Source organism: Carcharhinus amblyrhynchos, chromosome 28, assembly GCF_965287045.1.
Source record: "Carcharhinus amblyrhynchos chromosome 28, sCarAmb.v2.hapA, whole genome shotgun sequence".
NCBI classification, from domain to species: Eukaryota; Metazoa; Chordata; class Chondrichthyes; order Carcharhiniformes; family Carcharhinidae; genus Carcharhinus; species Carcharhinus amblyrhynchos.
This window is the reverse complement of record NC_137351.1, coordinates 35,052,848-35,068,337: the sequence shown is the minus strand read 5'-3', so window position 1 is coordinate 35,068,337 and position 15,490 is coordinate 35,052,848. Positions and strand designations below refer to the sequence as shown.

Genomic DNA, 15,490 nt, shown 5'->3' with positions numbered 1-15,490 from the left:
CACACGTCATACAAATGTCTTATTTTCATAGTTTGCTAATTGCATTGTAGGCATGTACCAGGAACAAGGTCAGTGCCTTCAGTGACGTGAATCCTTGTGTACAGGAAACCGAGTCACCACTGAGTGGGAGTTGAAGACTATGAACCGAGATAGAGACAATATCCCGAATGTGAGCCCCTGCCTTGCCCACAGGCCTTAGAAAATTTGTCCTCACACTTGCACCAACCTGTGCCAACAACTTGCTCAAGATTCCCTCAATAAAACCATGGCAACAATCTCCATTGAGATTTATGATGGCATGCATCACTGTAAACCTCAACTCTTGGTTCAAACACTTTGGTCTCTTGTGGTTGGAAGAGTTTCAGGACATTGTCGTTGTGTGTACTTTGGCCAATTAAGGAGGGGAAACTGGATTTCAGAGATTCTGGGAACTCCCGCTCATCCTGAATAAAGAGGTTGTGTAACAGCCCCTGAGAACTCAATTCAATCTCTGTGACACTGATTAAAACTGGTTGCCATGAGCTGACCATGGGAGAATTTTTACCTTGACCCTCTCCGGTGGGATTTCCAGCGAACCCCCCACCCCCCCCCCCGAGTGGGCTTTTGAATGATCCTGCTTCCATTGCGATGTCACATTCCCCTCCAGCTGTGTGTCACTCTGTACAATCAGTAACTTGATGAGCCAGTTCTTTTGAAAGACAGCAATTAACAATATTTTTGACAATTACATTTTTATAATGATTTCAGATTTCAGACTGCCCTTCCCAGTTCTGATTCAAGTCATGCAGATAAAAACAAAGCTTAGCGTGGAACAGCGAAACTTTGAATGGACAGACTCTGAGCTGCAGACTGGGCTTTGAACCTAATCCTGTTGTGTTTGCTTTATGGGTTTGTTTACTGTAAATTTCGAGACTTTGGGGCGGAACTTTACCATCCGTGCTGAGGCGGGCGTGGGACCAGAAAATGCAGCGAGCTGTTCAAAAGTTCAGGCGGGACTGAAAAGAACACTGCCAGTGGGAGAGTCTGGAAAATGCCACCCATTGTACGTGAGGCTACCTGACGGAAACTGTGAGTGAGTCAGGAGGTTCAAATAAGCGTTCTCCAGCACTCACCCCCCCCCGCCCCACCACAACCAAAGCTCAGCTGCTTCATGACGAGTATCAGAGAATCATACAGAGCAGAGGAGGCCTGTCTGCCCATCAAGTCTGCGTCGACACATTAGAAACACCTGAACTCCCACCTAATCCCATCCACCAGCACTTGGCCCACAGTCCTGAATGTGCTAAATGTTCATCCAGATACTTCTTAAAGGATGTGAAGCTCCACCACCCTACTAGACTTGGAGACTCTTTGTGAAGAGAGTCCTGTGCTGTCTCTCAACCCCATATACCCACCCCCCCCACCTCCCCCACCCAACCATCCATCTCCAGATTCCAAAACCCCTCCCAATTCACAATCCCCTCCTACAGGTTGGTGTTGCTGAGGCCTGCTGTCGAGGTAACTGCCCGTGGAGGTATCATCAGGCCACTCACATCACTCAGGCCCACAGGAGGGGCTCAGGCCTGCTGGTTCGAGTGAATGCTGATTGGGGGTGGGCCCACACACATTCCTACCTAGAGTCAGCTCCCTGTAAATTCGAGGATAATCCACCTGAAATATTGGATAATATAATAATTTTCCATTTTCTTCCTACTCTGTTACAGTAACAAAATTAGGCATTCAAATTATTGAAAAGTTTGAATCTTTCGTGACTCGATACTTTATGTTCAGGATAAATTAAAACTGGAAATAAAACCTGGTAAATGTTCCTGGTTCAGACTTCCTCATGAGCACAAAATAAGCAGGAATATCCAGCCCTGAGGGACACACGCTCACATTTATATCTATTGAAATGACAGAGATGGAGAACTTGGCATGTTCTTATACGCGTCCTGTCCAATGTTTCCACACTCTCTCGATTCAGGTCATTCAGCCCTTGAAAAACCTACCTTCATCTGTTAATTTATTTTTATTATTATGATTTTCACAATAAATTATTGACCTCAGTCCTGGGAGTCTCTGATAGTGTTGCAACAACTGGAGCTTTGACTGGGAAATGTTGGAATTTAGTTCAGAATGTGAGTGCACTGGGATGGAGGCATCAGGAGCTGGTGGGAATGGGGGTTGCTTGAATTTTTGCTTATCTGTCCATTCACCCGTAATGTAATTATTTAGAATGGTTTAGAACAGAGTTGAGGAGGAACTTCTTCACTCAAAGGGTGGTGAATCTCTGGAATTCTCTGCCCGTTGAAGTGGTGGAGGCTGCCTCGCTAAATATATTTAAGACGTGGGTTGATGGGTTTTTGATAGGCAAGGGGATTAAGGGTTATGGGGAGAGGGCGGGAATGTGGAACTGAGCCACGACAGATCAGCCATGATCTTATTGAATGGCGGGGCAGGCTCGAAGGGCGAGATGGCCTACTCCTGCTCCTATTTCTTATGTTCTTATGTTCTTATGTAATGCTTCCCTATTTCCTACCTTTTCAGGGCGCCTCTTGGTGTAACCACTCTTGCCCACTCTTCCTCTGTACAAGTCTTTCTCCGAGAGTTACTCACCACCTGCATTCCAGTGTGCCCCAGCTGAAGGCAGACATTGTCTCACCACATCCGCAGTGAGGGCCTTGCACCCAGCTCCTGGCAAACCTGAGCCTGCTATTAGTTCTCACACTGCCAGACCATCCACAATGGTTCCCACAGAGCTCTCTGGCCTGGTTTCGTTGCTCACCTGTCGGCAGGTGTACCCTTCGTCAATGACAATTCTATTTTGTTGCAACTTGTAAAGACTCAGAAACCTCAGCATTGTGCGGCCCAAAGACAGTAGAGGCCTGCATACCATTGATGGGAAGTGTAGGACGGCTCACAAATGTGATTTACTGCGGGGTGGGATGCCCTGGGGATATAAATAGATCTGAAATGTTTGACCATAGACAGTTTCTGCAGATTTTCCTGCAGATTCAGTTGCGCGATTGGGGAAAACCGCACAAAGAAGGATAAATGGTCACTCTTTTTAAGGGTCACGCACCAGAGACCACAGTTTAAATATTTGCCTCCTGATCAGTCAATATTAAGTTGCCTGGAAGACAATAAGGTTCTCACACAACATACAGCTTGGCTTACAGGTTTATTAAAATGCAATATAGTCTTTAATTTCACATACAAATATCAGTGTACCAGTACACATATACTGCTATATAAATACCAGTATCATACAACCATAGAATCTCTACAGTACAGAAGGAGGCCATTCGGCCCATTGAGTCTGCACTGACCACAATCCCACCCAGACCCTATTCCCGTAACCCCACTTATTTACCCTGCTTATCCCCTGACACTAAGGGGCAATTTAGCACGGCCAATCAACCTAACCCACACATCTTTGGATTGTTGGAGGAAACCGGACCACCCGGAGGAAACCCATGCAGACACAGGGAGAACATACAAACTCCACACAGATAGTGATCTGAGGCCGGAATTGAACCCAAATCCCTGGAGCTGTGAGGCAGCAGTGCTAACTGCTGTGCTATCATACCGCCCCATACATATTGTCATGGATCTGCCTAGCAACATCAGTAGCCAGCATTCAAAGGTGATGATGAGGTGTGACCTTTCCCAGTAATGAGATTAGCAGGCATCCAAACAAAATCAGGTGTAAATAGCTAGTATCAGGAAACAGCTTACCTAGGTGACTACGCAGTCACTAGAAGTATACAGATACTAATTTCAAGAGTTACAGATTGTGTGATTTGCTGACAGTTTGAATATAACGAGGGGGGAATCATGGTATAATTATCAGCATCTGCTGAAGCATCTCACACAGGCCAGTTTAATGTCTTACAGCCGACATGCCAGTATTACAGCCCAGAGTCACAGAGACTCTATAAACAAGAGCCGATCTGGTATGGAATGGCCACAAAGTATCTTCACTGGGCCAGGAAAAGACATTCCCAGGTTTGACTGTCCGTCTTGTATTGTGTGGTAACTATAACCTGGATCTGATTTACAGATTTTTTACAATTTGGATGTTGTTTATGAATGGGAGAGTCTAAAGAATTTCAGGCTCGAAGATATACAATATATACATAATATATATAGGAACAAGGGATAACTTCTACATAAACACTGTGTGTGTTTTTACTAGTTCCTATGTATAATTGTCTGAGAGTATTGTAGTCTTAGCCATGTCATAGAATCATAGCTATCCTACAGTACAGAAGGAGACCATTTGGCCCAACAAATCTGTACCGAGTCTCCGACAAAGCATTGTACCCTGGCCTATTTCTGTAACCCCACATGTCCCCCTAGTTTACATATCTTGGGACACTAAGTGGCAATTTACCACGGCCAATTCACCTAATCTGCACATCTTTGGACTGTGGGAGGGAACCGGAGCACCTGGAGGAAACCCACACAGACATGTGGGGGATGTGCAAACTCCACACAAAATCACCCAAGCTGGGAATCGAACCCAAGTCCCTGGCGCTGTGAGGCAGCAGTGCTAACCACTGTGCCACCCTGTCACATCGTTTGTGACAGTACACTGATATACACACACACTAGTATAGTTTTACCACTACTCCAGCATGCATATTCCAGCATACTCGTTCATTCAGCAGCACCCTTTTGTAGTTTGATGCTGTTAAACATTTTAAAGATTGATCTGATCTTTTTACTAATGTCACCAGGTCACCTGTATAGTCTCCTGGCCTCTGGATTAAATTAAAAATAAACTTCTGAAGCAGCCAAAACTATTGAGAAAGATTCATTTCTGTGACATTTCAGCAGCTCCTCAATGAGAGAGTGGAAAGCAGAGGCTGAAAGTTGGGCAAAGTCTAAGGACTGATTTTGTTGTTTTGGGCAGCTGGACAGAGAGATAGGGGATTGTATAGTCACAATTCCCAGCAGCTGGCATTTTAACTGGCACAGGAATTGTGGCAGGAGGAGACATGAGGGTATGGTGGGGTATGGGGTGAGTGAGGGGTGAGGTCCAGCTGATGTCACGGTGAATGAAGGGGCTCTCCTAACCAGCTGTCTCTGGCGTCTGCAATCGTTCCCACCCTGGGCTTGCTCTGGGAGGCAGTGACCCCACATCCAGCCTGCCCCCAACTCCCGAGGGCAAATAACACATGCATGTGGATTCATTCAGCATCTGGGAACACAATGTCAGGAAATCTGCCCCTAAAATTCCACATTGACATAGAAAGAGATATAAAATAGAGAAATTAGGGTGGCACAGTGGTTAGCACCTCACAGCGCCAGGTACGCAGGTTCGATTCCAGCCCTGGGTGGAGATTGCACATTCTCCCCATGTCTGCGTGGGTTTCCTCTGGGTACTCCAGTTTCCTCCCACACTCCAATGATGTGCAGGTTTGGTGGATTGGCCATGAGCCTTGACGGGACGCTGGCTCGGAGAGGCGGTGCACACTCGATGGGGGTCAAACAAATTTTTTTTTGCACTGTATGGATTCTATGACTGGGGGAGAAAGTTGTGATTGATTTGTACTTACTCTGAATTGTGTTAATGCAACAGGAATAAAGCAATGGCTGAGATTTGGCTGATGTCTCACTGTAAGATTATTGACTGTGTCAGAGCCAGAGTGATTGGAACAGGGCAGGCACACAGTACGGGGTAGAGAATCTTTCTGAGTGGGGAAGCAGGCAGCCTCCGTACCCCTGGAGATTCCTGCCACAAAACGTAGTCCGGAAACAAGCAATGACACTCAATATTCCCCTGGAATGAGGATAATCTAACTACTGTTAATTGTCTGCTCAGCAAAAAGGAGGACAGTTGTCATTTCTCCGACAGCCTGAGGGTTAATAATAAACCAACACAATAAAATCCCTGTTTGCTTTTAAAAAGAGACATTTGGGAACAATTTACCTTATCGCCTTCCTCCACGTAACAAATTCTTTCTCCTGATGCTGGGTTGAAAGTCGCAAATTTTTTTCTGCTCACGGATTCATGCCATTCATTGTTGATGAAGATCTAACAGAAAGAAAACAGAGTAACTTCAGGATTAATGATTTTAGCCCTGTAATCATATTGCTTATAAAGTTTGCAAAGTGTTTGATAAAGGATGAGTAATAAGGAATAATCAGATAGGATTCAGTTTGGCCAGAGATGATTCATCAGTTCCTAGTGTTGGAAAAGATGCCATAGTTTAAACCCGTCACCACATTTAACCCCCTGCAGTGTCATTGTCCAAAAAACACAATATTTAACTCCTGCAATGCCATTGTTTCAAAGCTGGGGGCTACTAACCCCTCCAATGCTATAGGAATAGTCATTTCAGCACAGATGAAAGCCATTCAGCCCATTGATTCTATGCTAGCTCTTTGCCAAACTATCCAATCAGTCCCATTCGCCCGTTCTATCCGCTGCAAGCTTATTTCTCTCAAGTCTACACCTCATTTCCTATTGGAATCATTTATCATCCCTGCTTCCACAAACCTCAAAAATAGCCTGGTCATCACCAATCACTGCTTTAAAATGTTCTAATATTAAAATGTTCTAAAATGTTAAAACGTTCACATTCTGCCTGCATCTCTCGCTAAAACCTCTGCCCCTGGTATTGGGACCATCAGCCAATGGAGGCAGGTTTTCTTCACCACAACCTATCACAATCTGGTAAACGTTGATCAACTCTCCCCTCAATCTCCTTTTCCCCAAGGAGAACAACCCCAGCTTCTCCATCCTAACCTTAGAACATAGAACATAGAACATTACAGCGCAGAACAGGCCCTTCGGCCCACGATGTTGCGCCGACCAGTTAAAAAACAATGACCCTCTAACCTAAACCAAACCCTTTCCATCCATAAACCTATCTACGGATCTCTTAAACGCCCCCAAACTAGGCGCATTTACAACTGCAGCAGGCAGGGCATTCCAATCCCTCACCACCCTCTGGGTAAAGAACCTACCCCTGACATCCGTCCTATAACTACCCCCCCTTAATTTAAAGCCATGCCCCCTCGTGCTAGCTTTCTCCATCCGAGGAAACAGGCTATCACTATCCACCCTATCTAAACCTCTAATCATCTTATATGTTTCAATAAGATAACCTTGGAGCTAAAATTCTCTCATCCCTGGACCCATTCTGGTAAACCTCCTCCATCCCCTCTGCAGGACACTCAAAATTGTCCTAAAATGTGATGATGAAGAACTTGACCCCGGCCTAACCAGAGTTTTATGAAGGTTCAGCATAACTTCCTTGCTCTTGTACTCAATGACTACACTTGTGAAGCTCAGTGCATTGCTGGTAAATTGCTCATATGTCCTCCACCTTCAGAAATCAATAGACGTGAACTCCCAGTTCTCCCTGTCCCTGCATACTTTTTAAAATCACACCATTGAGTTGGTATTATCTTTCCCTGGCTGTTGTGATAATGTTGTGTTAGTAGATAAATTTAATCATTTAAATATATTCATAGAATCTCTACAATACGGAAAGAGGCCATTTGGCCCATTGAGCATAAACATATGTTTATGCTTAAATTATAGGAGGTCATTCCATAGCCAATTATCCACAGGTGAGCTAAAGCTCCATTAAAGCTGTGTGCTCAAGCTCTCTGCAATGCTTCAGCACTGTTTGTAATAACCTAGAAAGAGATAATATAACATGGTGGCAGCAGCGGCAGCAAGCAAACAGTAGCTGAAAGCAACAATTCACATCAGAGCGACTACAAATGGACCTCTTTCAGGAGGGCAATGGTGTGAATGGAGATTGAGGCAAATGCTCAGATTTAACCCGAACCAGTGAGACAAAAATCAATAGCCCCCAATACATAGGAACGCTGTTCCAGGATGTCTATGAGTAATGGTCCATCCTCATTCAAATGGGACAGGGAACCAGGCAAAATATCCAAGTTGTATTGCTGCATCTTTACATATTGCCGCGAGACTCAGGATTGCTTTCAGTTGCTGAGTTTCTGTTGCTTGATTGGTGAGAACCAGTTTCCCAAATTACCATCTCACCAAACTCAGGGGAAACAAGGTGAAAGCAAAGAAGGACATGATGTTATGCTGATGCTGAACTACTACCACCAAAGGTTGGCTAGAAGAGGAAGGTGCTGCACCCAACAAGAACTAACATTGGTCACAGCGTACCGTGTGAAATGGACTAGACTTACACAAGGTGACAACACCAAAGAGTGCGATAATGCAAAGGACTCAATCTCACCCAGAACATAGAACATTACAGCGCAGAACAGGCCCTTCGGCCCACAATGTTGCGCCGACCAGTTAAAAAAAAACAATGACCCACTAACCTAAACCAATCCCTTTTCGTCCATAAACCTATCCACGGATCTCTTAAACGCCCCCAAACTAGGCGCATTTACAACTTCAGCAGGCAGGGCATTCCAGTCCCTCACCACCCTCTGGGTAAAGAACCTACCCCTGACATCCGTCCTATAACTACCCCCCCTTAATTTAAAACCATGCCCCCTTGTGTTAGCTTTCTCCATCAGAGGAAAAAGGCTATCACTGTCCACCCTATCTAAACCTCTAATCATCTTATATGTTTCAATAAGATCCCCTCTTATCCGTCTTCTTTCCAGCGAAAACAACCCCAATTCCCTTAGTCTCTCCTCATAGGACCTCCCCTCCATACCAGGCAACATCCTGGTAAACCTCCTCTGCACCCTCTCCAAAGCCTCCACATCCTTCCTGTAATGTGGGGACCAGAACTGCACACAGTACTCTAAGTGCGGCCGCACCAGAGTTGTGTACAGTTGCAACATAACACTGCGGCTCCTAAATTCAATCCCCCTACCAATAAACGCCAAGACACCGTATGCCTTCTTAACAACCTTATCCACTTGATTCCCAACTTTCAGGGATCTATGTACACATACACCTAGATCCCTCTGCTCATCCACACTATTCAAAGTCCTCCCGTTAGCCCTATACTCGACACATCTGTTATTCCTACCAAAGTGAATTACCTCACACTTCTCCGCATTAAACTCCATCCGCCACCTCTCGGCCCAGCTCTGCAACCTGTCTAAGTCTTCCTGTAGACTATGACACCCTTCCTCACAATCTACCACACCTCCGACTTTGGTGTCATCAGCAAACTTACTAATCCACCCAACTATACCCTCATCCAGATCATTAATAAAAATTACAAACAGCAGTGGCCCCAAAACAGATCCCTGAGGCACACCACTCGTAACCGAACTCCAAGACGAATATTTACCATCAACGACCACCCTCTGTCTCCTATCCGCTAGCCAATTTCTGATCCAATTTCCTAGATTACCCTCAATCCCATACATCTGCATTTTCTGCAGAAGCCTACCATGGTGTACCTTATCGAACGCCTTACTAAAATCCATATACACCACGTCAACTGCCTTACCCCCATCCACCTCTTTGGTCACCTTCTCAAAAAACTCAATAAGGTTAGTAAGGCACGACCTTCCCGCTACAAAACCATGCTGACTATCTCCAATCAATTTATTACTCTCCAAATAACTATAAATCCTATCCCTAATAATTTTTTCTAAAACCTTGCCCACAACAGAAGTGAGACTCACCGGTCTATAATTCCCGGGGAAGTCTCTGTTCCCCTTCTTAAACAATGGGACAACATTTGCTAACCTCCAATCTTCCGGTACTATACCACAGGCCAACGACGACCTGAAGATTAGAGCCAGAGGCTCTGCAATCACTTCTCTTGCCTCCCAGAGAATCCTAGGGTAAATCCCATCCGGACCAGGGGACTTATCTATTTTCAAACCCTCCAGAATATCCAGCACATCCTCCTTATCAACTGTAATACTGTCTATTCTACTCCCCTGCAACCCAGTGTCCTCCTCAGCTATATCCATGTCCCCCTGCGTGAACACCGAAGAGAAATATTGGTTCAATGCCTCTCCAATCTCCTCCGGTTCCACACATAACTTCCCTCTGCTGTCTATAACTGGCCCTAATATTGCCCTAACCAACCTTCTGTTCTTGACATACCTATAGAACGCCTTAGGATTCTCCTTAATCCTATCAGCCCAAGTCTTCTCATGCCCTCTTTTAGCCCTTCTTAGCTCACTCTTCAACTCCCTCCTAGCCAATCTAAAGCTTTCTAATGCACTACCCGAGCCCTCAAGTCTCATCCAAACATAAGCCTCCCTTTTCTTTTTAACCAACGAATCAACTTTATTGGTGCACCACGGTTCCCTAGCCCTACCAATTCCTCCTTGCCTGACAGGGACATACCTATCACAGACTCGCAGTAGCTGCTCCTTGAAAAAACTCCACATTTCGGACGTTCCCAGTCCCTGTAATCTCCTAGTCCAACCTATGCTTCCTAATTCCCTCCTAACAGCCTCATAATTACCCTTCCCCCAGCTAAAACCACTGGCCCGAGGCTCATGCCCGTCCCTTTCCATCACTAAGGTGAACGTAACCGAATTGTGGTCACTATCACCAAAATTCACACCAACTTCCAAGTCTAGCACCTGGTCTAGCTCATTTCCCAGCACCAAATCCAATATAGCCTCACCTCTAGTTGGCCTATCTACATACTGAGTCAAAAAACCTTCCTGCACGCTTTGTACAAAAACTGACCCCTCTAACGAGCTGGAGCTATAACAATTCCAATCAATATTAGTAAAGTTAAAATCCCCCATAACAATTACCCTATTACTTTCACTCCTAACCAGGATCGCCTCCGCAATCCTTTCCTCAACCTCTCTAGAACTTTTAGGAGGTCTATAAAAGACTCCCAACAGGGTGACCTCTCCTCTCCTATTTCTAATCTCCGCCCATACTACCTCAACAGACAAGTCCTCATCAAACTTCCTCTCTGACACTGTAATACAGTCCCTGACCAATAATGCTACCCCTCCCCCCCTTCTACCTCCTTCTCTGCTCCGACTAAAACATTTGAACCCCGGAACCTGCAACAACCATTCCTGACCCTGCTCTATCCATGTCTCTGAAATGGCCACAACATCAAAGTCCCAGGTACTGATCCACAACCAATCAACATCGCCTGTGTTTACCTATGTACATTTTGCAGGTGAAGGAAATACCAAAACACACTGACAACTGGAGGAGAACCCTCCAAACACAATCCTCTAGAGAGAAGATAGTCAGGTCGAGGACACACCTATACCTTGTCTGAGCTCTGTTTGAATCAGTCCAGTTCCAAATACAGACAAGACCTTGAAAAGGAATCCGCAAATGTTCTTATTATACTTGTTTTATGTATATAGTGTTATAGTTGCCAATTTTCTTATATTCCATAACAGATCATAGAATCCCTGTAATGTAGAAGGAGGCCATTCAGCCCATTGAGTCTGCATCGATTCTCCGATAGAGCATCTTACACAGACCCATTCCTCCTGCCCTATCCCTGTAACCCCACATATTTACCCCGCTAATCTCCACTTCTCGGGGCACTAAGGGGCAATTTACCCATGCCAATCCACCCAACCTGCACATCTTTGGACTGTGGGAGGAAACTGGGGGGGTACCAGAGGAAACCATACAGACATGGGGGGAATGTGTTCGACTCCGCACAGAGAGTGACCCAAGGCTGGAATTGAACCTGGGTCCCTGGCGCTGTGAGACAGCAGTGCTAACCACTGTGCCCATAAGGGTTGTTTATTCACATAAATGTTAACATTATATTAGATGGGATTTCTATTTAAGGGAAAGCAGATGCTGTGATAGTGTACTTGTTAGAATGTTAAATATAATAATTTAAGTATGCATTTATGCTAACGTGTATCATAAGACATGGGTTGATGGGCTTTTGATAAGCGAGGGGATTAAGGGCTATGGGGAGAGGGCGGGAATGTGGAACTGAGCCACGACAGATCAGCCATGATCTTATTGAATGGCGGGGCAGGCTCGAAGGGCTGGATGGCCTACTCCTGCTCCTATTTCTTATGTTCTCATGTTCTTATAAAAGTAAGTGATGAAATATCAGGTGTGATCTGAAGCAACAAGTCTCCCAGAGAGCTCTGTGTTCAATCTCTCTGCCTGTCCTTCACTTTATCTGTATTAATCCAGAAAGAGGTAATACAGCACCTCACATTTCTCTGTACTTGTCAGTTGTGAACCCATTCTGCTAACCTGTTTATGTCTAGACTCATAGAACCCTACAGTGCAGAAAGAGGCCCTTTGGCCCATCGAACACGATCTCCCCAGACCCTACCCCCATATCCTTACATATTATACCCACTAATCCCTCTAACCTACACATCCCTGGACACCAAAGGGGCAATTTCTTAGCATGGCCAATCAACCTAACCTGCACATCTTTGGACTGTGGGAGGAAACCGGAGCACCCGGAGGAAACCCACGCAGACACGAGGAGAATGTGCAAACTCCACACAGACAGTGACCCGAGCCGGGAATCGAACCCAGGAATCTAGTTGATTAATACAAACGAAGAACAAAGAACAACACAGCACAGGAAACAGGCCCTTCGGCCCAACGAGCCCATGCCGCCATCTTAACAATGTGCTTTTCCTCCTCCACCCTTGACCCATGTCTATGGTTATGGTACCCCCAATGGAAACCAGATCAAGAGAATACCACCCTCATTGTTTGCTACACCAACAAGTTTGGAATCTCTGGCAAATTTTAAAATTTTACTCAATTTTCAAGTCATTCAATTATATTAAAAACTGCAGCAACTCTAGAATTGAACCTTGGAGAACATCACGGTCTATCATCCTCCAGTATGAAAAACATTTACTGGACTCTGCTATTTTCTGTCTTTAAGCCAAGATTTAAGCTTGGATTTTGTAATCCGAGGTGACACTGACCCTCTTATTCCACAAGCTTCAATTTTGTCAACTGGCCTTTTTTATGGTATTTTGTCAAATGTTTTCTCCAAATCCATGCAGGTTGCACCCATACCCTCCCCTTCATCAACCATTACTGTTCCCCTAACAAAAAATCTCATCTGATTAATCAATCCTTTGATAAATCTCTGCTGGTTCTCCTTAATTAACTCGAACCTTCCCAAGTGCCTGTTGAGCTTTCCATCCTTTCCTAAAGCTTACTCACTGGTGACTGCCCTGCGATTCCGAGCATTATCCGAACACCCTTTCTCCAATAAGGATGACATATTTGCTGCTCTCAAATCCTCAGGCAGCCCCCCTGTATCCGGGGAAGATTTGGAGGTGCCATCGCTAACTGCAACCCCACAAACAGATACAATCATGACTTTTAAGGGGCGTCTTGACAAGTACATGAACAGGATGGGAACAGAGGGATATGGTCCCCGGAAGGGTAGGGGGTTTTAATTCAGTCGGGCAGCATGGTCAGTGCAGGCTTGGAGGGCTGAAGGGCCTGTTCTTGTGCTGTAATTTTCTTTGTCCTTTGTATTCCTAAATAATTTGGGATACAGTCAGAGGGACCAGCTGACTTATTCACTCTAATGCAATTCAGGCTGTCTAGTACATCCCAACTGGCATGTTTTACCCAGCCGTTCCCTCTTACCTCCACTTCTCCTGACGTTTTGTCCTCTTGCTTAGTAAACACTGATACAAGGAACATTCTAGAAGTATTCTAGCCTTGCTCTGTGCCATTAAGCACCACTCTGTCCCTAATGGGACCTACACTGCCTTTTACTACCCACTTACTGTTTACCTGGTGGTAGATTTTTGGGGTCCACTTTCCTTCCCCATTCAATTTATTAGGCCTGGTTCTTACTTGAAGAATTCACCCACTTTACATCATACCCTCTTTTTCTTTTGTTTCATTATAATCTCTATCTTTACTAATCACTTGCTGAACCTGCAGACTAACTTTTTGTAATTCATATACCAGGATGCCCAGATCCCTCTGTACCAGAGTTCTTCGATCTCTCTCTATTACTGTTCTTATTCTTCCTGCCTAAATGGACAAGTTCCTATTTTCTAATGTTATACTCCTTTGTCAATGTTTTGTCCACCTGTCTATATCCCCCTGCAGACTCTCTACCTCCTCTTGACAACTTACTTTCCTACCTAACCTGGCGTCATCGGCAAATTTAGCAATTAAACATTTGCATCCTTCATCTAAGGCATTAATATTGATTCTAAATAGCTGAGGACACAGCAATGATCCCTGTGGCCCTCCACTGGTTGCAATTTGCCAATTCAAAAAAGACCCATTTATCCTTGCTCTCTACTTCCTGTTAGCTAATCAATCCTTTATCCATGATGATGTCTTATTCCCTACACATAATCTTGTGTAGTAATCTGTGGTATCTTATCAAATGCCTCCTGGAAATCTAAGTACATCACATCTACAGGATCCCCTTTACTGCCTTTCTTATTACTTTCTCACAAAACTCTGATAAGTTAGTTAATCACAATTTCCCTTTCACAGAGACATGTTGACTCTGACTGATCATGTTATGATTTTCTAAACAAACCTTAGTAATGGATTCTAGCAATTTCCCTATGATCAGGTGTTAGATTATCTGGCCTGTAGTTTTCTACTTTTGCTCTGTCTCCTTTCTTGAATAATGGCGTTACGTTTGCTAATTTTCAATCTACTGGAGCCCTTCTTGAATCTAAGGAAGTTTGGGAGGTTATAACCAATACACCGCTGAAATCATGTTACCGTTCACACCAGTGGGATCTAACGGTGCCACCAATGGTGCAGCCCTGCCGCTGGTTTTGGGGTGGGGATGGGTGTGTTCAATGGGAAACCACATTAAGACTATGTGATCCCGTTGTGCTGTAGAGTGGGAGAAAAATCCAGGCCACTATCTCTGTAGGTATACCTAACTGTGAGCTGAGCTTTTGAACACAAGCCCACAACATCTTCAAGATTGCCTCTTTCCTTAAAACTTTGCCTGATTCTGTTCTTCAGCTGCCAGGTCCATGCCTTTGATATCTCGAGATTCAATTCCTGATTCTCCTCTGACTAGGTTGCTACCGGGACTTGATGCTTTGAGTTATAAGGAGAGGCTGGATGGACTGGGACTTGTTTCTCTGGAACGTAGGAGACTGAGGGGTGATCTTATAGAGGTCTATAAAATAATGAGGGGCGCAGATCAGCTAGATAGTCAATATCTTTTCCCAAAGATAGGGGAGTCTAAAACTAGAGGGCATAGGTTTAAGGTGAGGGGGGAGAGATACAAAAGAGGAGCAGTTTTTTCACACAGAGGGTGGTGTGTGTCTGAAACAAGCTGTCAGAGGTAGTAGTAGAGGCGGGTACAATTTTGTCTTTTATAAAGCATTTAGACAGTTAGATGGGTAAGATGGGTATAGAGGGATATAGAACATAGAACATAGAACATAGAACATTACAGCGCAGAACAGGCCCTTCGGCCCACGATGTTGCGCCGACCAGTTACAAAAACAATGACCCACTAGCCTATACCAATCCCTTTTTGTCCATAAACCTATCCAGAGATCTCTTAAACGCCCCCAAACTAGACGCATTTACAACTGCAGCAGGCAGGGCATTCCAATCCCTCACCACCCGCTGGGTAAAGAACCT

General features: G+C 44.8%; 1 protein-coding gene across 1 annotated transcript in view; it reads right to left on the bottom strand.

Annotated features, from left to right (window-relative positions):
- aldh1a3 (aldehyde dehydrogenase 1 family, member A3) overlaps positions 1–15,490 on the bottom strand; it is a 149,855-nt gene that overhangs the window by 96,949 nt on the left and 37,416 nt on the right. The window contains exon 2 of the mRNA XM_080214456.1: positions 5,918–6,022. Coding sequence (XP_080070582.1) covers positions 5,918–6,022 — 105 coding nt within the window. The remainder of the gene's footprint in view (positions 1–5,917; positions 6,023–15,490) is intronic.